Source organism: Chiloscyllium plagiosum, chromosome 7 (assembly GCF_004010195.1).
Source record: "Chiloscyllium plagiosum isolate BGI_BamShark_2017 chromosome 7, ASM401019v2, whole genome shotgun sequence".
Taxonomy (NCBI): domain Eukaryota; kingdom Metazoa; phylum Chordata; class Chondrichthyes; order Orectolobiformes; family Hemiscylliidae; genus Chiloscyllium; species Chiloscyllium plagiosum.
In genome coordinates, this window is record NC_057716.1 from 61,086,151 (window position 1) to 61,109,001 (window position 22,851).

A 22,851-nucleotide genomic window follows, 5' to 3' on the forward strand; every position below is an offset into this window, starting at 1 on the left:
GACCCAGGGAGATAGTGAGGAAAGAGATCAATCTGAGACGGGTATAGTTGAGAACAGAAGCGAGTCATACTGCCAGGGCAGGCAGGGACAAGGTAGGACTAATAAATTAAACTGCATTTATTTCAATGCAAGGGGCCTAACAGGGAAGGCAGATGAACTCAGGACATGGTTAGGAACATGGGACTTAGCAATTACAGAATCATGGCTCAGGGATGTGCAGGACTGGCAGCTTAATGTTCCAGGATACAAATGCTACAGGAAGGATAGAACAGGAGGCAAGAGATGAGGGGGAGTGGCGTTTTTGATAAGGGATAGCATTACAGCTGTGCTGAGGGAGGATATTCCCGGAAATATATCCAAGGAAGTTATTTGGGTGGAACTGAGAAATAAAAAAGGGATGATCACCTTATTGGGATTGTATTATAGACCCCCTAATAGTCAGAGGGAAATTGAGTAACAAACTTGTAAGGAGATCCCAGCTATCTGTAAGAATAATAGGGTGGTTATGGTAGGGGATTTTAACTTTCCAAACATAGACTGGGACTGCCATACTGTTAACGGTTTAGATGGAGAGAAATTTGTTAAGTGTGTACAAGAAAATTTTCTGATTCAGTATGTAATGTTTTTACAGGACCTTGAGATCTTTTTGAATAATCTGAAATTAGGATAATTGATGTTCGGATAACTGAGGTTGTTCTGAATTTGTTTTGCTCATATGTAAAACTCACCCATGAAAACAAATCCTATTATTCGCCAGGAAGTCTCTTTCTCTCTCTCTCTCTGTATCAGTAAAACAAAATCACCATGGCTACAAAAATACTGAAAGTTAATTGTTAAACCTCTTTAAAGACAAATTCAAAAGCCCCATGTCAATAGTTCAAATTACAAATTATTTTAAAATTTATATAAGTTACACACATTGCATCACAAATGCAAAATCTAAATTCGGAGTCCTATTTTCGCAACCATGATTGTATTATTAAACTTCTCTTGATATTCCATCCAGGACTTAAGGATAATGCTTAATTAACACTGACTAGCTCTGCTATCTCTGCCCAACAGTTTAGCTGGAGACATTTCTGTTGCCTGAGCAAAAGAGAAGTTCCTCTTTGAGCTGACTTGTTAAAAAATATATTCATTCATGACATGTGTGTCACGAGCGAGATATTAAATATAAAAAAAACAAGAACTGCAGATTCTGGACATCTGAAAAAAAAGTGCTGAAGAAACTCAGCAGGATTGGCAGAATCTGTGCAGAGAGATACAAAGTTAATGTTTTAAATCCAATGACTACTTTAGTTCTGGACTGAAGGGCATTGGAAAATTATATTTCTTCTGCTGTTGACAAAGGGAAAAGAGGACTAAGTGGAAAAGATATTGAGTTTTCTCAGATCTAATGACAAAGGGATTGTTAATTGTCGCAGAGGAGAGATATGGATGTGCAGTAACTGTTAATGGTTGTTGTTGTTGTGTCATCATAGTCTTACCTGACCTGCTCTCTCATTAGTGAGAGAAGCAAATGGCTGTGTTTTAACCTGAGGGCCAGCAGACCTCAGGTAAGGGAAGAGGTTGAGAAGAAGAGTCCTTTGTGTTAATCTCAAACCAGTGATAGGACCTGAACCCATACTGTTGGCATCACACTGCTTTGCAAACCAACAATCCAGCCAACTGAGCTAAACTGATTCCCAATGTTAATGGTAAGAATAGTAGAAAGAAGGTCAGCTCTATGAGAGCAAACGCATGTAAACAAGACACTGGTTGGGCTGGGGGTCATTAAAATAGAGGCCAGAATGTATGTTTTGAAGTTGTTGAGTTCGATGATGAGTCCTGAAGACTGTAGATTACCTAAGCGGAAAATGAAGTGTTCTTCCTCCAGCTTGCATTGGGTTTTGCTGATAAACTGTAACCGGTTAAGGATGGAAATTTAGCATAAATCAAAATATCAAAGAATTATTACAGTGCAGAAGGAGACCAGTTGCCTCATTCTATCTATACTGGCTCTAGGCACGTTTTAACTTGGTGCCAATCTCTTGCCTTTTCCCCTAACATTGTGAGGCAGATGGTGTATTGAAATAGCATGCAATTGGAAGGCTGTTGTTATTTTTATGAACAGATTGGAAGTGTTCTGCAAAATGGTCATCCGGATTGCATTTGGTCCTACCAATATAAAGGAAGACACATTAGATATTTATGGCTCACATGGGGTCTTTACCACATTGATAACATTAAAAATAGATTGGGTGACTACTCCATTCTGTCCAGAAGAATGATCCCCAACCTTTGAATTTCATGTCATTTCAAATACACCATCTTGTTTTCATGCTAAAAGTTTTGTCCTTGACATGCAATGCAAAATCAAATGCAGGCGGAATGAACAGCACCTTACTTTCTACTTAAAGACTTTATTACCTTCAGGACTCAACATAAAGTTCAACAACTCCAGGACATGAACACTCTCCTCTACTTTGAAAACTGACACCCACAAAACATTGTCTTGTTTAAATGGATAGGCTGTCAGCAGAGCTAATCTATTTCCTACTATTCAAACCTATCATTAACACTTACTCTGCAACTATATTGTTTCACCACTTATGCTTTTGCCTTCGCTCTGGACACCCTCACCATCTAGTTTATTCACTCCGCTGACTTCTTACCTTGCAAATAGCACAAAAAAAAATAATTTTCCATCCTCTTTCAGTTCAAAAGAACAGTTACATGGGACCCAGAACATTGACTGAATGTCTTTCTGTCTCCACAGATTTCTTTATAATTATCCATAAGAATGTAGGTGTTGCTGATTAGGCTAACATTTATTGCCCTGACAGCAGTTAAGAGTCAACTTAGGCAGACAGGTAAGGTTGAAAACAAAAGAAGGTTCAACTCTAAAGACTGTCTTTAGTGGTTGTGTCCTTGCCCCATGTAAGCCTTTGTTGAAAAGCTATCAGATTCTGCTCTCTATGATGACCGGTCAGCGACCTGACGATGCATGAACTACCAAGCATGATAGTTCCTTTTATGTTTTCACTGTGAACCCTGGCAGATATTTAAGAGGCAGTACCACTGTTGTACCAGTAATGCTACATTGGTAGCTGCAGTGAAGAGACATTCTCTTGTGGCATTGGAAGCGGATTCCCTTCAGCTGCCCGGAGGCACTGATCACCTCAATCATTATGGTCCAGCTACCTTTGCCAGCTGAGATGGCCTCTTGCTGCCATCCACAGATATAACTCTTCCCTACTCTCCTGGATAGCCTTCAGCAAATATCTATGAAGGGATTGCTAAATTGTTGCCTCTTCCTTGAATCTCTTAGGGTGAACAGGTGAGATGGGCAAAGGTTGAGTGATGCTCCTGGATTGCAGAGCATTAATGCTGCCTGTTTTCTTTTAAATATGGTACCTGGATGTTAGGGGTGGGGAGGTACCATCAGATTCAGAACTTCCTGCCTATAATTTTGGCATTTTACATGCACATCCATAAGTAATCAGCTGAGAAGAATATAATATCGGGGGACAATAACTCAGCCCATTCCCAAATTAAGTCCCTCTCTTTTCTCATGCTCACCATGACACTTGCCTCAGAAGAAAAACGTCTACCAAGTCTCCACTATCACACAGCCTGTTTTACAATCCCTGGGGTTTTGTGTAATCTTCCAGATTTATCCCTAAGGAATAGAGGTCTTGCACCTGGAGCAAGTAGCAACATTGTAATCCAATGTTAATCAGGTAGGAGTGATATTTTCTTTGTATTTGACAAAATGGCAAAAATAGGTGCATCCATTGATAGAAGGCTTAAGACTTTTTTCCTGTTCAGATCTCAGCAGCACCAGGTGCAAATTTGTTTACCAAACAAAAGACAAGGATTCTTCCTTCAATGGGGCTATCAGGAAGATTGGTAGATATTGAAGCCTTTTCTTTGTCTACAGTTTCAAGAAAACTCTGATGCAATAGCCATCACACACTTCTATTATTGACTTTCCTCCTTTTGTACAAACTGAAACCTTGGGATAGGGTCAATGAATTATATCCAGAAATATAAGCAGGTTAAATCAAAGTCAGACAGAGTACAATATGGGAAGGTGCATGAAGGCAAAGTTATCTCCATATTTACTAACAGTTTACCTGCACATTGAGGCTGGTTGCAGGATTGAAAATGATTAAATGGAGGAGAAAGTGAGGTCTGCAGTGCTGGAGATCAGAGCTGAAAATGTGTTGCTGGTAAAGCACAGCAGGTCAGGCAGCATCCAAGGAACAGGAGAATCGACGTTTCGGGCATAAGCCCTTCATCATGATTAAATGGAGCTCATCAGGAGAACTAGTTAGCAGTATCGTGGCTGGAAGTTTGAGATCAACTCAAGACATTGTGCTTTTTTTTAATCTGCTTTGAAAGTAAACAGAGGCTGGAAGAAGACAGCAAGCCAGGCAACATCAGGAGGTGGAGAAGTCAACGTTCATGTGTAATCCTTCTTCATGACTGGGGTAGGTGTAAGGGGAGTTGCAGATAAAGGGGACCAGGGTATCTCCACCGTACCGCTCTGTCCCCTCACCCCCTTTATCCGCAGCTCCCTTTACACCATCCTGAAGAAGGGTTACACCGGAATGTTGTCTTCTCCACCTCCTGAGCGTGCCTCACTTGCTGCATTCTTCCAGCCTGCTGCTTGTCTACCTTGGAATCCAGCATCTGCAGGTTTTTTTTGTCTTTTGAAAGTAGTTTGAGAGAAATTAAATTAGAAAATTTCCTGAATAGTAAGGTAGCCATGCTGCATGGGAAAAATTGCAAACTTGAGCACTGCTTGTAACTGAGATTTTAAAAAAAGAAAGTTTGATTTATTAGAAAGAGTGCACTGCAGAATATTGCATCCTGTCAGGTTCCACAATATTTAAATTGTTTTTTATGTATCATCCATGATTTTATAGCTATTTAGTTACCGACATACAAATACTTATCGTTCTCATGTTCTCAGCATATGTTTTGCCATAATTGCAGTTTACCCAAACATTGCATTCAGGAGAAGTGTTAAAAAAATCCAATCGTTATTAATCCTGGGGTGCTTTTCTCAATTTAATACTATTATCTAATGGGGAACTTACCCTGCATACAGGGGAACGAGATAAACTTTTAATCTCATTCAGAAGTATTTCATGTTCATTAGTTTTTCTGCACTCTTCAACTGTGATATATTCAGAAGGACCACAGAATGTGCAGCACTTTTCAGCAAAATATTTAGAACTTATATTTGTTGGTGAAGAGCCTCTATATACATAATGTGCTAAACATAATTTATTGTCATATTTTACATAGCAAGGTGAATGCTTTTTCATTTAGTCTTGGTCTGATGACATCTCACTTCTCTGACATAGGCCACATAATTATTCAGCTACATTTGTAAATAATTTGAAAACGAAAAGTGAAAACTAATTATTGTTGCTTTAAAATTACCATGTTAAATATGAATTGGTATATATTTCACTAAAACAAACCCACAACTAGTTTCTGTTTGACATAAAAAACTTTTGTCACTGTCATCCAAGTTCTTGCATACCCTTTGGGGATTAAGTGCATTGCAAAATAACTTGTGACATTTTTGTTATATAAAAGATTAACTGTAGCACTTACTTCTGGACTAGATTACACAAAGATAGCTGTTATGTTTTGAGACACCACAAGAGCTTTAAAAATAATAATTGCAAACTGCAAATTTCCATGTATTTACCTTTCTCATCGCTGTCATCTTCATGTAGATGTTCTTCAGATTCTGGACTATGGATACAGAAACACTGAAGGAGATGGGCATCTTCGTTTTCATTCATCGGTGAAGTAAAACCTTCATCAGTCTTTGACGCACACTCAAGTGTTCGTGATTTTACCAAAGAGATAAGTGATTGATTCAATTTTTGTTCAGCACCTTCAGGTAAGATATATCGAAGCATTTTAGTGGTGAAAGTATGTCCAATGATGGATGCACACTTAACAACCACCTGCTCCGTTGTATTCATTTGGTCAAGTTGTGCTAAGGCTATACCTGTAAAGTCAAATTAGTTTATTGTTTTTAATAAACTATATTGCTGTGCTTAGAAGCATAATGGCTAATTCATACATAATAGGCAACGTAAGTGTTTAGCTGACAGTTGTTGTATTCCACATAGGATGCATTTAAATTTGCAAGTACTACAAAAGAGACCTGGGTTTTTTTTATATTCCTTTTTTGGATGTGAGCATCTACGGGAAAGCCAGCATTCATTGTCTGTAACCGGGATAGGGAACCTCCAGCCCTTGACCCAAAACTGACCAGTTACTAGATTTAATTGTTAGAATGTCATGTTGTAGCTTTTTAAGACTGTGGTTATGCCACACTTAGAGTATTACATTCAAGTTTAGTTGCCACATTACATGAAGGATGTGGAGGCATTGGAGAGGGTGCATAAGAGGTTTACCAGGATGCTGCCTAGATTAGAGTGTATGAGCTTTAAGGAGATGCTCGAAAAACTCAAGTTATTTTCTCTGGAGCAGTGGAGGCTGAGGGGAGACTTGATAGAAGTCTATAAAATTATGAGGTGCATAGCTAGGGTTGACAATGAGATTTTTTATTTCCCACAGTTGGAATGTCTAATACTAGGGGGCATGCATTTAAGGTGAGAGGGGGAATTTCAAAGGAGATGTGAGGGCAAGTTTTTTACACAGAGAGTGGTTAGAGTCTGGAACATGCTGCTGGCGTGGTGCTGGAGGCAGATAGGATAGAGGTGTTTAAGGACCTTTTAGATAAGCACATGAATGTGCAAGGAACGGAGGGATATGAATCAAAGGCAGACAGAAGGGATTAGTTTAATTTGGCATCATGTTCGGCACAACATCATGGACTGAAGAGCCCGTTCTTGAGCTGTATATTTCTATATTCTAATCTGACTCACTGAACCTCAGCAAGATCCTGAGACAAACAGCTGTCACTAGCAACACAGAAAGCAATGCCAGGCAGAGAAACCAAGCGGTCAGTGCTGTCAATGTAAGAATCCTCTTCACATCTTCCATGCACGCTGCTCTGTCATGCAGCTCTCTACTTCAGACTTGGCATCAACAATCCTTCCATTACCCCCTTCCTACGGCTCTCACATCTACAGGAGACATTTCTTTTGACATCCTCACTAACTGTAAGCCTGCTATTCCTTCCACAACCACTTCTTTTGTTCTGCTTCAGTTGTGTCAGCATCACAGAGTAGTTCTTGTAATGCTTTTTTAACAAGTTTTTTTTGAATTTTGAATGTGGTCAACGACATGATTGATGATGTTGAAGGATGTATTCTGACAAAACATCAATCCTTGATAGTCCCTTGGCATCTTTTCCACACACCTGAACAGGCTGGTGGGTCTTTTCTTTAATGTTTTGTCCAAAAGGTGACACAACTGGTAGTGTTGTGTTCCCTCATTACTGACCCTCTGACAGCATAGACACTATCTCAGAACTGACTCACTAATAGTGCAGTGCTCCCTCAGTGTTGACTCTCTGACAACTCATTAAAACAGCAGGTGAGTTTAATAGTTCAGTTTTGTCTCTTAAAAATTAAGCTGTTTTTTCACTGTGCGATTTTTTTTGATTTGTCATCAGTCCCCATCAGGAAAAGATTCTCCATCCCAGTCATGATATTTCATTTTATTTTATTCAAGAATGATTTATCAATGTGGCTCATCCATAAATGAAAGATTAATAATAATCGGAGTAATAAAAATCATATGTTTAGCATTAAGGATGTTGAACTGTGCTCATATTTGTGCAAGAAACAATATTATTACTTCAATTAATTATTCTCCAAATTTTCCCATAGTGAGTCACAGAATTACTAGTACGTGAACATGGTAATGTTGCAAAATTCACAACATGATGTGTCCCTGAATTTGACTTCCACCCACTGAAGGGAAAATGAAGTAGGGCTGGAGGACTTCATATCTAACAGAGTTTAAAAGTCTCTCCAAAGATAAACTTTAAAATAGCAAAATAACTAGCTTAGGACCTCTTACAATTCCTAGAAATCTTGGATAGGCATTTAGCAACATCTATGTTTTTACTAAGGAATGAAGTGGTTTAAAAATGGAAATAATGCTTTAATGTTATCAATCGTTCTTATAATTTTTTGCATTTATCATCAATAAATATTATTGTGCATTTTTAAATATAGAAATAAATTATCTATTAAATGTATTCATGTATATAATGTAAGAGAAGTTAATGCTAAAACTTGGTCTTCCATTTTCATATCAACTATAGCAACTAACATGAAAATGCCAATTTTAAGCTAACTTTAATTGTAGACCCACCTTTAAGTGTAAGCGGAATTGTAATTTCCTGTAGATTTACTGTTTCTCCAATTGTACATATAAACTGTTGATTTTCAGCGGCAGCTTTTCGGTCTAGTGTTATTACTTTGCGGCATTTTTGCCCTTCCACACCAGAAATATTTAATAACTTGCCTTTGAAAATTGGAAACACAAATTGTGAACAAAATACTTAGAAAACAACCACACTAAAATACTGTGTCTTTGAAATGCAGAGAAATAACACTGTAATCCTTTCTCTCTACTACAAGCTATTCATTGGGAATTTAAATGTATTTCCTAGATTCTTGTCATTTGTAAATAATGGGCATAGATTTAGTGGTACCTCCGCTCAATAGTTTTAAGTTTGCAATGGCTTACAAAGGAAATTACATTTTGGAATGTTGGGAGCTGATGGAGTATATGCAACAAGATGGAAAGCAGCATGAAAAGGAAAAGTTAGCAATATTTTAAAGATGAAACAATCCATCAATTGGAATAAATGCAGTTGCAAAGAAATGTTAACAAAGGATTCAATCCACAACAATGGCAAAGGATTTCGGCATAAGATGATTGCTGTACCTGAATTTGGCCTGCATGGGTCAGAGGATGTGGTAGCAGCAGTCTAAAAATGTCACTGATTTCAGCAGGAGTGGCAATTCAGGGACTTATACTGAAGTCCACAAATGCACAGAAGGGAGTCAGGCAGTGAGAAGGGGTCATCAAAGACTTGGGATGGGTGTGAGAAGGAGAAAATGTACAGTAGATATCATACAAAGAATTAATCTAGGTGACTCATTTGATAATGAATATAAATTGTGATTAATGTTTATGGCAGAAGGGAAGAGCGTGAGAGGGACATTATGTCAGAGTTTTCAGATTTTGAAGCGACCTTGTGATAACAGCACAAAGCTGCTCCTTACCGGCTACATATAGCACAACATGGGCAGAGATGAGCAGAAAACAAAAACACATGGAGAGCTAGGCAGAAGACTAATGTCTAGCCATGTGATAAGACACAATCTGCCGATATCAAAGATAAGCATATCGAACAGACATGGGGTTTAGAATTCATGATATGGTCTTTCAATAATGTAATAGCAAGGTATATCTCTGAATTTCTTTTATTCGATCACAGGATGAGGGCATCACTGGCTATCCAACATTTATTGCCCTTTGCAGAGAGCAGTTTAAGAGTCAACCCCATTACTGTGGGTCTGGAGTCACATATAATCCAGATGAGGTAAGATGGCAGTTTCCTTCCCTAAAGAAAATTAGTAAACCAGATGAGTATTTCCAATATTCAACATGGATTTATGGTCATCATTAGACTCATAATTCCAGATTTTTATTGAATTCAAATTCCATAAACTGCTGTAGTGAAATTCAATCCCAGCCCCCAGAATATTACCTGGGAGTTTGAATGAACAGTTTTATGATACTACTAGGCTACTACTTCACCATAATTAGGCCTAATATGTAATAGAAAATGACTGAGTCTTATATCTTTTAAGATAGGTCTGGGTTGCATCAAGTTGTTTGGAAGATTTGTCACCACGAGCCTAGCGGGTTCTCTGGTCATATCTACCAAGACCCCGACAGTGTCTCTCATTTCTGAATTCTATGTCCACAAACTCCTACCTCCCACCGCGCCCCCACACCTCCCCCCCCCCCCACCCCCCAACCCCCACTCCACTGCACTCCATCTTAGCCTGCATTATTCCCACTTGGTGGATATTGCCAAAAAATTAGCATCCCTTGTACTGGTGCCATCTTTAAAAGCCTGTTGTGCAGTCAGGTAAGGACTGTCAGTCTGGAGCTGCCCTGTCTGTTTGTTGATTTTTACCCCAGAAATAATAGTTGTGGATGTCTTGCCAGATGGGGTGTTGCTGACATGAAACTTTCTCCTTCTCCTAGGACCAGCAGTGGAGGCCACAACACCAGACCATGTCAGTTTTGTCCGAGGTTGCTACCCAGTTAAAGCAGTCTCACCTATCTGGAAGAATGTCCAGTACGAAAGGCAGGTGGTCAATGACCTTCCTACTCTGCCAGGGTAATTTCCACAATCTTCCCTCCAATACATCACACTCAGTCCATCCTTGTTACTACATATCTCCCATCAAGCTTTAAGCTCTACCGCTCTCATTATTGCCTCTTAGTCTTCCCCATTTGCTCTCACCCACTCCAACTGCCAACACCACTAACTACATGTTTTCTGCATCATTTACTAACTTTGTTCAGGACACCTCCCTACCTGCATTAATTGTATTGGCTATATTATCCACTTCCATGTTCCTTAATACCAATCTTTCTCTCAATCCAGGAGGGAAATGGAGCACAATAGGGTAGACATACTCAAGATGGGTGGTAGGTTACCCAACATTCAGTTACTAACTCCTTTTGAGGACAGTGTTCTGAGTTTGACCACCCTGAGAAGGGTCTGGAGTCAATCAGGTTTCGAAGGCTAATTTTGACTTAAAATACCGAGAATCCTTGAGCAAAAGCTATCGCCTGAGATTTGAGTGAAGATTTTTGAGAACCAAGACAAGCTTTCTGGCTTCGTACCTGAGCTAAACAAGTCCTCAGGCCCTGATGGGTTTCATTCTTGGGTTTTAAGAGAAATAGCTAGTGAGATAGTTGATGCATTGGTTTTAATTTTGCAAAACTCTTTGTTTCAGGGGAGATTCATTAGATTGGAAGAAAGCTAATGTAACTCCTTTACCCAAAACAGGAGGCAGAAAGCAGGAGACTAAAAGCTAATCAGTTTAACATCATCATAGGGAACTGTAAAGGTAATATTACAGATATTATTACAAGGCATTTGGAAAGGTTCCAGGTGTAGCTAACATGGGTTTTTCAAATGGGAAATCACGTCTAACTAATTTATTGAGCTCTCGGAAATAATTGGTGCTTTAAAAAGGGGAACTAATGGATGTAATATATTTATATTTCCAGAAGGCATTTGATAAGGTATCACATCAAAGGTAATTGCAGAAAAATAAAAGCTAATGATGTAGGAGATAACAAATTGGCTTGCTAACAGGAAGCAGAGAGTAGGAATAAATGGGACATTTTTATGCTGACAGGATGCCATGAATTGTGTACCAGAGCTTGGTGCTGGGGTCTCAAGTTTTTAAAATTTATATAAATTATTTGAGTGAAGGGATTGAAGATATGGTAGCTACATTTGCTGATGTCACAAAGATAGTAAGTTACAAAGAGAACGTAAAGAGGCTACAAAGGATATAGATAGGCAACATTCTGGCAAATGGAGTACAATGTGGAAATGGGTGTAGTTGCAATTTTGGCAGAAAGAATAAAAAAGCATATTGTTTAATGTATATGGTATGACATTGCAGAGTTCTGAGATGTAGAGAGATCTGTGTCCTAGTGTATGAGTCGTAGAAGATTAGAATTCAGATACAGCATGCAATTAGGAAAATTAACAATGTAATGTTTTATTACAAAGGGAATTGAATGCAAGAATAGGAAGGATGCACTTTAGTTATACAGGGCATTGGTGAGACCCAATCTGGAGTTCTTTGTGGAATACCGGTCACCATATCTATGGAAGGATGTTAATACGCTAGAGTTCAGAGTTTACTGAACTAATACCCAGAATGAGAGGATTGCCTTAAGAGGAAAGGCAAAACAGGCTAGCCCTATATCCTCTGAAGTTTAGAAGCATCACAGGTTACTTAAGTGACACATATAAAACCTGAATGGACTTCATCAGGTGGATGTTGAAAGGATGTTTTCTCTTTTGGGAGAGTCCAAAACTAGGGGTCATAGTTTAGAAAAAAAGGGTCATCCATTTAAGACAAAGACAAGAAAATAATATTTATAAGTTTTTGGAATTCCCTTCCTCACAAAGCAGTGAATGTAGAATCTTTAAATAATTTTAAAGTAGAGGTAGATAGATTCTTGATTATCAAGGCATGAAAGATGATTAGGGTAAGCAGAGGTGAGGTTAAAATTGAATTGAATGATGGTGAGACTGTTAACACTGAATTACAGTTGGTTCTGCTATAATGCGGTAGTTCCGTTCTTAGGAAATCTCGTGTAATAGGGAAATCACGCAAATTTAAACTAATGGAACCAGAATGGCATTATCACTAATACACATTTTAAAAGTTTGGACTTTAGGAACAGTGTCACAAATTTGGCAATCGCATTACAGTGAATGTGCATTAACAAAACACACATTATATCAGAATGACCTATACCTTATTCACATGGTTCACGTGTTTTTAAATGGCAAGATAAGAAAGTTGTAGTATGAGCCTGGTATCTCTGGTTTTGGGTGGAAAGTACAAAAAGGCAAGGCAAGGCAGGGAAACTGTGAGCATTCAGCTATACTCACAGCATGAATGCTATAAGAGCAAGTAAACAGTTCACTTATGAAAATCATAAAACATGGTATGATATTGAGATTGGCATTTGTCACATGATTTTGCCAAACATCTTGCTACAGCCCATGTAAGTCCCTGTAGGACTTTAGGTGAAAGTGAGTACTGCAGATACTGAAGATTAAAGAGTGTGGAGCAGGATGTAGGGTTTTTGCCCAAAATATCGATTTTCCTGCTCCTCGGATGCTGCCTGACCTGCTGCGTTTTTCCAGCACCACACCCCTGTAGGATTTTGTCCCAAGTTCGAAAGAAACCTAAGTTTTAAGACAGAGCATGTCCTAGCCTTCTCCACAATGTTATGAAGATGTGAGTGTACTGTATCTTTAAAAGAGTTAAAAGCTAGCAGAATTACCTGGCAGAACCAAGTGTTCTGTAAACGCATACAATGTAACACCTGGTGGAAAGTTAGATTAGCTGGTTGCCTGGAAACGACAAACCAGATTTGAATTCGGCGATTCGGTTTAAATTATACCCTGAAAAATACCAAACTCCAATCCAGTTTGAATTTATTATATTGACAACCTCAAAAGCCAATGACACAATCTGATGCTTTGGGGGTATAATACTGGGGAAAACTGAACAGTTGGGAGGAGAACTGCCACACCACCAGCAGATGTAGAGACTGCCCAAAAAATAGCTCTCTTAAAGGTACCTTTACCAATACATGGTCTGTGATGCATAATCCCTAAGAAGAAGAAAGGAAGATATAGTAGGCTCCAATTAGAAGATTTGACAGCTGGCTGGTTTTGAAAACTTTAAGTCTTGGTAAATCTTAATCAGTGGGGTTTTATCAGACTAGTGCTGTAGAAGGGGAAGGTAAAAGATAGGTTAGAGGAAGAAGTTGTAAATTGTTGTTAGTTAATTATTCTCTGTTATACTTTAAGAAATAAAGTTGTTAATTTTTACTTTAAATAGTTTTTAATTTCTCGAATTTTCACAAATTACTGCATGTGACAAATCTTTTTTGTGTTGCTGGTTTGAATTAAGCAGGAGAGTTTACCCTGTGTTGTAACAATGTCTATCTTGAATAAGACTCATGAATATGGGCATAAATCCACACAAAAAAACGAAATAAAGTCCTGGGTCTCCTTAACTATGACAGTGGATGAAGTGGAGGTGATAGTGACTTCAAAATGAATTTAGACCAGCACTCGAGTGAAATAAAGTTGTTGCGCCATTGGAATAGAATGAGGGTATTGAAACTAATTGATGCTGTATAGGGAATTGACATGGATTCTGTGTGGGACATACCTCCTTCTGTGCCATAATGACTCTACAACTGTAAAGCAAGTTCTTTTGGGCCTCATGGCAATGCGCTAGATGGCAGGAAGGTATCAGTGGGTGGCAGTCTTAAGGTGGTGTCTGATGTCTTCCCATTACTAGGCTGTTCTGTTTGTGACAGGAAAGGCTTCTTGATGAAACCACTTAAGTAGCCAATTTGGGCTCTCTTCACACCCCAAAGAGAATTTTACCAACAGTAGAAGGGGTGAGCCTGCCACTGCTCAGGGAAACAACCAGATGAATTATACTCATGTCCCAGAGGCTTCCGGATCAAATACCTTCTTATTTCAGGACTCGGGGGCCAGTAGTGGAATTATCCCTGAGGCAATGGCTGTCCCCACAGCAATGGCATAGTCTGCCCTCAGAGACCATTTGGGTCCCTCTCTGGGCCTTCCACTCCAGGGGCTACCTATCTTGTTCCCAAACACCACCAAAATGTCTTCAAGGTGAAATGACTATCATTTATAGTTCTAGAAATGTGGTTTTGGCAAATGGGACATCATCCTTAGTATGCGGGTAGCCCTGGTGGCAGATACTTAATTGAGATCCTAAGTCTGACCACTTGTGGAAATGAGAGGACTCCCAAATGTTAGGCCCTGCTGTCTCTGCAAGATTCTGATCAATGAGAATGTGGAAAAATCCAATGAGAGAGGTTTAGAAATGTTGTTTTAGAATAGATACTTAAGAATACATCAAGACCAGATTACCTTTAAAACTTAAACTTTTAAACTGTCAGGTGTTAATTCTCCGATAATTCCTATTATTGCAAATCCTATTATCTGCATGTAAATATTGTTAATAGGTATCCCTGTATGAAAATCCATAAATACTTTTTAATCTTACTATTGTGAAAAATAGCTCATAAACTTTTAAATAAGAACAGTTATAACACTTTGATCTCTATTTTTGCATAAAAACTGACACTGCAACATCAAGTCTGGATCAAAGATGAGCCCAGAGATGAACCTATACCATACTTAAAGTGTATGTTTTAGTATTGTCTATTCTGTATGCTTAACACATGCATTGAAAAGGTGGAAAGAACTCAGTTTAATAACTCCAAATAATATGATTTCGGCTACAGCAGATCTCTATAACTGCTGGAGTGGAGAGATAGGCTGGCTCTCCACTCCAGCAATTATAGGGATCTGCTGTAGCCGAAATCATATTATTTGGAGTTATTAAACTGAGTTCTTTCCACCTTTTCAATGCATGTGTTAAGCATACAGAATAGACAATACTAAAACATACACTTTAAGTATGGTATAGGTTCATCTCTGGGCTCATCTTTGATCCAGACTTGATGTTGCAGTGTCAGTTTTGGGCCTAACATTTGGGAGTCCTCTCATTTCCACAAGTGGTCAGACTTAGGATCTCAATTAAGTACCTGCCACCAGGGCTACCCGCATACTAAGGATGATGTCCCATTTGCCAAAACCACATTTCTAGAACTATAAATGATAGTCATTTCACCTTGAAGACATTTTGGTGGTGTTTGGGAACAAGATAGGTAGCCCCTGGAGTGGAAGGTCCAGAGAGGGACCCAAATGGTCTCTGAGGGCAGACTATGCCATTGCTGTGGGGACAGCCATTGCCTCAGGGATAATTCCACTACTGGCCTCCGAGTCCTGAAATAAGAAGGTATTTGATCCGGAAGCCTCTGGGACATGAGTATAATTCATCTGGTTGTTTCCCTGAGCAGTGGCAGGCTCACCCCTTCTACTGTTGGTAAAATTCTCTTTGGGGTGTGAAGCTCCAAGTCGGAGGCTAGTGTGTGACCAAACAGGCCAAACTGAAGCTTTTTCACTCTTTGCACTTGTTGTAACATGTGGGTATATTGGAGAAGCTTGGATTTTTCTCGTTAGAGCAGAGAAAGCTGCGGGAGACTGAATAGCATGCTATTCAATTTAGGTATTAAAAATGATATAAATCTACCTATGATGCTTTGGTAGATCAAATAGTGGAAATTGTAACAACCAATTTCCAAACTAACAAAACTAGAAGGGATTTAAGATATGGATTTTCTCAGAGGGTTGGCAAACTCAGGAATACACACCTTGAATGGTGAGGGAAGCATTATTGTAGGAACTCTTAAAAGGCAAATTGCAATGTACTTGGAAAAAAAACACTAATTTTTCAGGGTTAGGGGACAAAACATGGTGATGTGTAGCTAAATTGAACAACTCTCTCCACCATCTGGCACGGGCACAACAAAACAAACAGCCCCTTTCTATGCTGTGAGACCTATTTGATGTACCCTACAGACTTGCTTTTTTTTCTGTTTTCCCTTTGCAAAACTGAATCAGAAGAAACAGTGATCTTCTTTCTACTGTAAGCAAATACAGCATCACTTTCATCATCGTCATCCTCATCTAATGGTTCCAGGAGTATGAGATCACTATAATAGAGACTTCTAAGTATTTCTTCACAGTAGTATGGTACGCCATAGCTGCGTTCTGTCAGTAACCTGGCAAAGTAAAGAAAGCCCATGCAAGGAATATAATAGTTTGTTACAAAATAAGTAATTATACATATTTTCAATACTGCTTTCTATTTATATAGGACCCGCAAAGTAGCAAATTATGATTTGATGAACATTTTGCCTAATGTTTAAGCACTTTTCTCAATGGAAACAATTAACCCACATTATTAAACGCCATGATTTGGAAATACCGGTGTTGGACTAGGGTGTACAAAGTTAAAAATCACACAACACCATGTTATACTCCAATTAAACCTGTTGGACTATAACCTGGTGTTGTGTGATTTTTAACTTATTATATGCCAGCAGCCAGTGAAGGATTTCTGGATTTTGCAATAGGTATTTATTTTACAAGGAGGCAATCAACATAGTGCTTGGTAAGATGCAGTAATGGGGAGCATTGAAGACACTAGTATGAGCGCATTAAGCTGCACTTTCTTTGCTGTTGCCTTTGTCATTTCAATGCTGCTGAAACTCTACTCCATGTCTTTACAATTTCAAGGTTTGACTTCTCCAATAAACCTTTAGTTAATCTGTCCATGCCCACAATCCACAAGTCACAACATGTATTTCCTGTAATTTTTCCTGCCATTGTGTGGCTCTTTGAGGTTTGTGCATGGCGATAGCTTTTGGAACCAGACATCAACGCTTTTGCACACCAGTTGGCATGTGTGGAGCCTTTTAAATGGCTACATAGCTGCTTAAATTCCCCAGTGGCATAAGTGTGTGATAATATTATAGCTTTAAGATGAGTGTTCTGTCCTTGTTTCTTTTAGAGACAAATTGAGGGACAAATGCAAAGAAGTCTGTGAGTAGCTAAACAACTTGTGACGCCTTGAGGATTTTAAAAGTTGGAACAATAGAAGCAGCTTCAGTAGGTGTGATCAAGCTCTCACTGATCCTGGATTTTTAGCTAGCCTTTCGCAGTTGTTGCTGGAGTCTCAGCAGGGTTGGAAGGCAGTGAATCTCTCCTGGCTGCTTCTTTCTCTCTCTCTCTGTGTGGGGAAGCTGCTGCATGTGTCTCAGGAGGTGGGGGGAGGGGAAGGGGGGAGGTGTTGGGGAGGTCTGGTCTGGTCCATAACAGTGTTTATCTTAAACTACCCACAACATATTTAATTTGCACTGGAATCCATGTTCCTGTCAGTTGACTTCAAAAGCCCTAAATTTCAAAATATCCATTGCTTTGTTTCACTCTGCATTAAAGCACCATGTGAAAGTCTGGAAGCCAAATGGGCTGTATTTGAAAATAAGTAATGGTGCTACTCTCTTCAGCACCATCCTATCTGTGTACTGGGACTTTAGTGCTTTTCAGATGCTTTAACTATGCCATGAGGAGTGGGGTGAGTGGCATATGGAAATGAGCATCCACGAGTTATTATGTCCGTTACAAGCTTTATGTTAGAAATCTGCTTCTGTTTTATCCAAGGGCATTTAATCTTTATATCGTTAATCTTAGGCTACTCCTTGGTTTCCACAAGACACCACAGAGGTCACTCATTCAATCAGTTTTTTCCCCCTGTTCTCTAGAAATCTTTGCTAAATATTTCCATGTTTGCTCATCCTTCCTAACTTTCCAAGGAGCTCCTTAGAGCCTGCTCCATTAATCTTGCCTTCGGTCTTTGGTATCAACAATGCCATTTGACTTTGCCTGCCATCACCACAACTTTCTCCTTAAATACAAGTGTTTGGATAATTTCCTGCAGTAAGGAGTGCTATGGAAATTAAAAGTAACATTTTCTCCATCTACTTCACAGCATGAATTACACTGCAAGTTAAGTGTAAGCTTGATTTGGTTAGCAGAATGCTTAATTCTGGGTCAGAATCTTGTGGATTTAAGCTGACTTCATGATTTAGCTCATCTTCGAGACTGACATTTTCATATGCTGCTTAGGGGAACAGAAATGTGTTAAGATCTGCTTTTGGATACAAAATAGTCTTTGCTTTTTGGCATGGGTTAGATGCCAAGGTCAATGGAAGTATCTTTTAAATGCCTAATCTTATCAACTACACCACTGATCAAGTCACCACATTTGTACACATTCACCCACCAATTATCTCTATCAATCACTAAACATATATATGCATATGCTTTGACTCATGCTCTCAAACTCACTGATGGAAATGATCTTAAGAGAGAGAGGGAGTAAGTTTTGGGACAGTTGGTAAGTTGGGAATTGGGATTGAGGTTACTGGTGATACTGTTTAATGCTCTGGTTAAAAAATTATCTAGGTGATGGGTCTCTTTTGTTTCCTGCTCTGTCTCATGCACTTCAGCTTCTTGCCTCATAGAATCATAGAGATGTACAGCATGGAAACAGATCCTTTGTCCAAATCATCCATGCTGATGAGATTTCCCAACCTAATCTAGTCCCATTTGCCAGCACCTCTAAACCCTTCCTATTCATATATCCATCCAGATGCCTTTTAAATGTTGCCATTGTACCAGCCTCCACCACATTCTCTGGCAGCTCATTCCATACATGCACCTTTGCATGAAAATACTGCCCCTTCGGTCCCTTTTATATCTTCCCCCACTCACCCTAAACCTTTGCTCTCTAGTTCTGGACTATTCACCCTATCCATGACCCTCATGATTTTATAAACGTCTTTGCGGTCACCTCTCAGCCTTCGAAGCTCCAGGGAAAACAGCCCCAACCTAATCAGCCTCTCCCTATAGCTCAAATTCTCCAACCCTGGCAACATCCTTGTAAATCTTTTCTGAACCCTTTCAGATTTCATAACATCTTTCCAATAGGAAGGAGACCAGAATTGCACGCAATATTCCAAAAGTGGCCTAACCAACATCCTGTACAGCCGCAACATGATCTCCCAACCCCTGTACTCAATACTCTGACCAATAAAAGAAAGCATACCAAACACCTTCTTCACTATCCTATCTACCTGTGACTCTACATTCGAAGAGCTATGAACCTGCACTCCAAGGTCTCTGTTCAGCAACACTCCATAGGACCTTAGCATTAAGTGTATAAATTCTGCTAAAATTTGCTTTCCCAAAATGCAGCAACTCGCATTTATCTAAATTAAACTCCATCTGCCACTCCTCAGCCCATTGGCTCATCTGATCAAGATCCCATTGGAATCTGAGGTAACCTTCTTCGCTGTCCACTACACCTCCAATTTAGTGTCACTGTAGCTTTGCTGAGGGTTTGTTTTGTTTATGATAGTGAAATTGTGCAGTGAGTAGTAGACTGCAAAGTCTTGGCGTCCAATCGCCTGAGTTCCACAGGGTTTTCTAGAGCAGGAAAAGTAGCAGAATAGTTGCTTTAGCTCATTCATGGTTTGCTGTTTCTGGTGGGCACCATAATTCTCATTATATGCCTTCTCTACACTTTGATGGGTTGCAAATTGCAATCGTGAGTCATGTCATCAATAAGTAGCTCTGTTGCCCAGAAACCACTCATTTAGCTTCTGTAAACTGCCACAGGATGATCTACATGACACATTGCCTATGTTCCCACATGCAGCTGCACCCTAAAGGCATGAAATTCCGACACAGGTCTGTAACAGGCATGTGCAAACCAATTATTTTCACAGGAGAAAATAAAATTAAGTTAGCATTATGTAACTGTGCACTGTAGCTACGATGCATCACCACTACATCAGGCTGCAAGGGGTAACGTAAGGGGAGCCAGATGCATCATGGTTCATGGCCAGAGCCACCTTGCAATCCTTGTCCTACTTTGAGGTTGTAGTTGTTGCTGCACAGTTGGCAGATTCAAGTGAGGATTGCCTTAGTGCAGCACAGACATTCCAAATATTGGTCATCATGAGATTCAGGTTGGAGAATTGTCCCTAGCACCTGGGCTAGCTATGACCGCTTGCTATGAGCCCTTCTCCTACTCTCCCTCTGAGCTGTTTGGCTGGCTTTAAGTCACAGCATTGTCATGTTTAGAAGGAAGCTTTTTGGCCTTGTGTCTGCACATACAATCTTACACATTGTTCTTTTTCAAATAACAGTCTATGATCAATTGAACCTGCCTCCACCCACAGTTCCAAATGATACGGATTGTTTTCACATTGCTTTTGTTTTTTTCATCAATTACTTTAAATCTGTGCCCTCTACTTCTCGATCCTTTATCTCCCTATCTACTCTGTCTAGACCCCTCAAGATTTGAAAATTCCTAGCTTCTCAAATCTATCTTCATAACTGAAATTCCTCATCTCTGGAACAATATTAAATTGTTTCTGCACTTTCATCTGTCCTAAAAATGGTGCCCAGACTGGACACAATACTACTCCACTAAGGCCAAAACTGTTTTTTTTATATAGTTTCAACACAACCTCTGTTCCCAACCACTTTGAAAAGTGGGTTGATTATTCAGCCCCACTACTCTTGGGATCACATAAAAATAAATAACTTAATCAAAGTATACAAGTTTGTCTGTTTGATGGAATCAGGTGAATAGAAAACACTGACTAGATTTCTGCTGTTTATTACAAATAAATAATTTGTAGTCACAGGTAAACATATAATTCTACTAATTGAAACTTTTTAAAAATAAATTCCTACACATGAGACATACAGCCATAGATAAAATGGTGGTTTGAGGAAGGTGGATTCACAATTGAGGAATTGTTGAAAATGTTCTTTTTAGGATTAGCGATAGTATTGTTAGCTTGAAGAAGAAGAGAGAGACACAATTGTATGAGCCAAAGGAATTTTGTACATTTGACATTGGTCTATAGATTGCCCTGGTGACTTCAAAAAGCTGAGCATAATTTAATGGTCATCTCATTGTTGGATGGGCATTCTCTTCCTACTCATGCCTTTTATCTTTCTGACTTGTCTTTGAATGTCAGCCTTCAGCCAGCTCTTGACAGGTGACAAAAACAGAAATTGCTGGAAAAGCTCAGCAGATCAGGCAGTAAATGTGCAGAGAAATCAGAATTAATATTTTGGGTCCAGCGACCCTTCCTTAGAACACCAGTATTGTCTGGGCAGTTTGGGTTGTTCTGGTTTGCAGTGAAGCTTGTTTGCTTTTCTTCTAGGTGGTCACATATTTCAGAATGCATGAAGATTTTCCAGGTTTGCTGTAATCAGCACCGTGATTCCACTCTTCATCAGACCCCTTTAGGGCTGAGACATTGATCTTCATCCTCTTGGATACCTACACTTTGCGATGTTGTTCACCACTCAAACTAGTTGATGATCTGTTCAGCAGGCATCAGCTCCCAAGATAGATTGAGTAATCCACTGGGACAGATTTTATGCTGGCCAGACATTATACAAGCATATATGAGAGTTGTGCACAGAGACCCTGTAGAATTTCATTGTGGCAGACTTCCAAGGAATTGCCTGGGAAACTGAATTATCTGATGGCAATTCCACTAAGCCTGGAACCCTGTGAAGATCTCCATGAAAACTAGAGACTTTGGATGGTTTTTATAAAATTAAGTAAAATAGTTACTTAGGAAAGGTCAGGCTATTAAATGCATAGTCTGACTCCCGAGTAACTGTTTAACAGATCTCACTCATAACCCTGAAACTAATAGACCCCTTACACACCCAGACTCCTGGAACATGAAACAAACCCCCATTCCCTGGCCCTATCTCACAGCGCTTAAAATACCCAGCCTGGCACTCGATACCAACTCCTCTCCCCACTCCACATCCACACCTTGACCAAACACAATCACACTCCTGGACCTGACACCCCCAGCCTGAGAGCGAGCTCCCAAAACATCATCCTTGTTACCCAACCTTTTCCACTCAGAGACTAGATATGGCACCCTACCACCCCTACCCCGGGACCTGATGGCCACCCCGAGCCTTGGGCATGACCTCCCACCCCGTACCCTCCCCACTGACACAGCCGGCCCCATTCTCCTTTCCTTCAACAGGATCGAACCTGAGCCCACTGGGATCTCGTCTGCCGGAGATATTAAATTAGAGATAGTAAAGGGCATTATGAAATTTTAACACTTTCATTAAACCTAGAAGACAAACAAGTTGATGCTATAAATGTTGATTAACAGATTCTATCTGATTTTGAGGATCACTTTATGCGAATATTTATATTGTGAAGTTTATATACCACAATTAGACTTTGTACTTACGTCTCCAGCTCTCGTGGAATGCTAATGACCCCGAGGATCTGGCAGGCAAGTGGACGGATTATACTTGGATCCAAGCCTGAAAGCTTGACATAGAGAGTTCTTTGGCTCCTCATGACCATTATAGCAGCTTGACAGGGTGGCTTTTCTACAGTAAATGGTCTCAGCGCCATAACCATGAACAAAGGAAGACTAGCACGCATTTGCAAGATAAGTTCCCATGATGGTGTATCAATGTATTGAACCTGATCAATGACTAGTAGACCTGTATCTGTCGCAACACTCTGTAACACGCCAAACACA

At 39.6% G+C, this 22,851-nt stretch overlaps 1 protein-coding gene across 1 annotated transcript in view; it reads right to left on the reverse strand.

Moving 5' to 3' along the window:
- LOC122551928 (adenylate cyclase type 10-like) overlaps window positions 1–22,851 on the reverse strand; it is a 187,001-nt gene that overhangs the window by 84,343 nt on the left and 79,807 nt on the right. The window contains exons 16-19 of the mRNA XM_043694498.1: window positions 22,552–22,832; window positions 16,262–16,458; window positions 8,305–8,457; window positions 5,711–6,019 (exon numbers count right to left, since the gene is read on the reverse strand). Coding sequence (XP_043550433.1) covers window positions 5,711–6,019; window positions 8,305–8,457; window positions 16,262–16,458; window positions 22,552–22,832 — 940 coding nt within the window. The remainder of the gene's footprint in view (window positions 1–5,710; window positions 6,020–8,304; window positions 8,458–16,261; window positions 16,459–22,551; window positions 22,833–22,851) is intronic.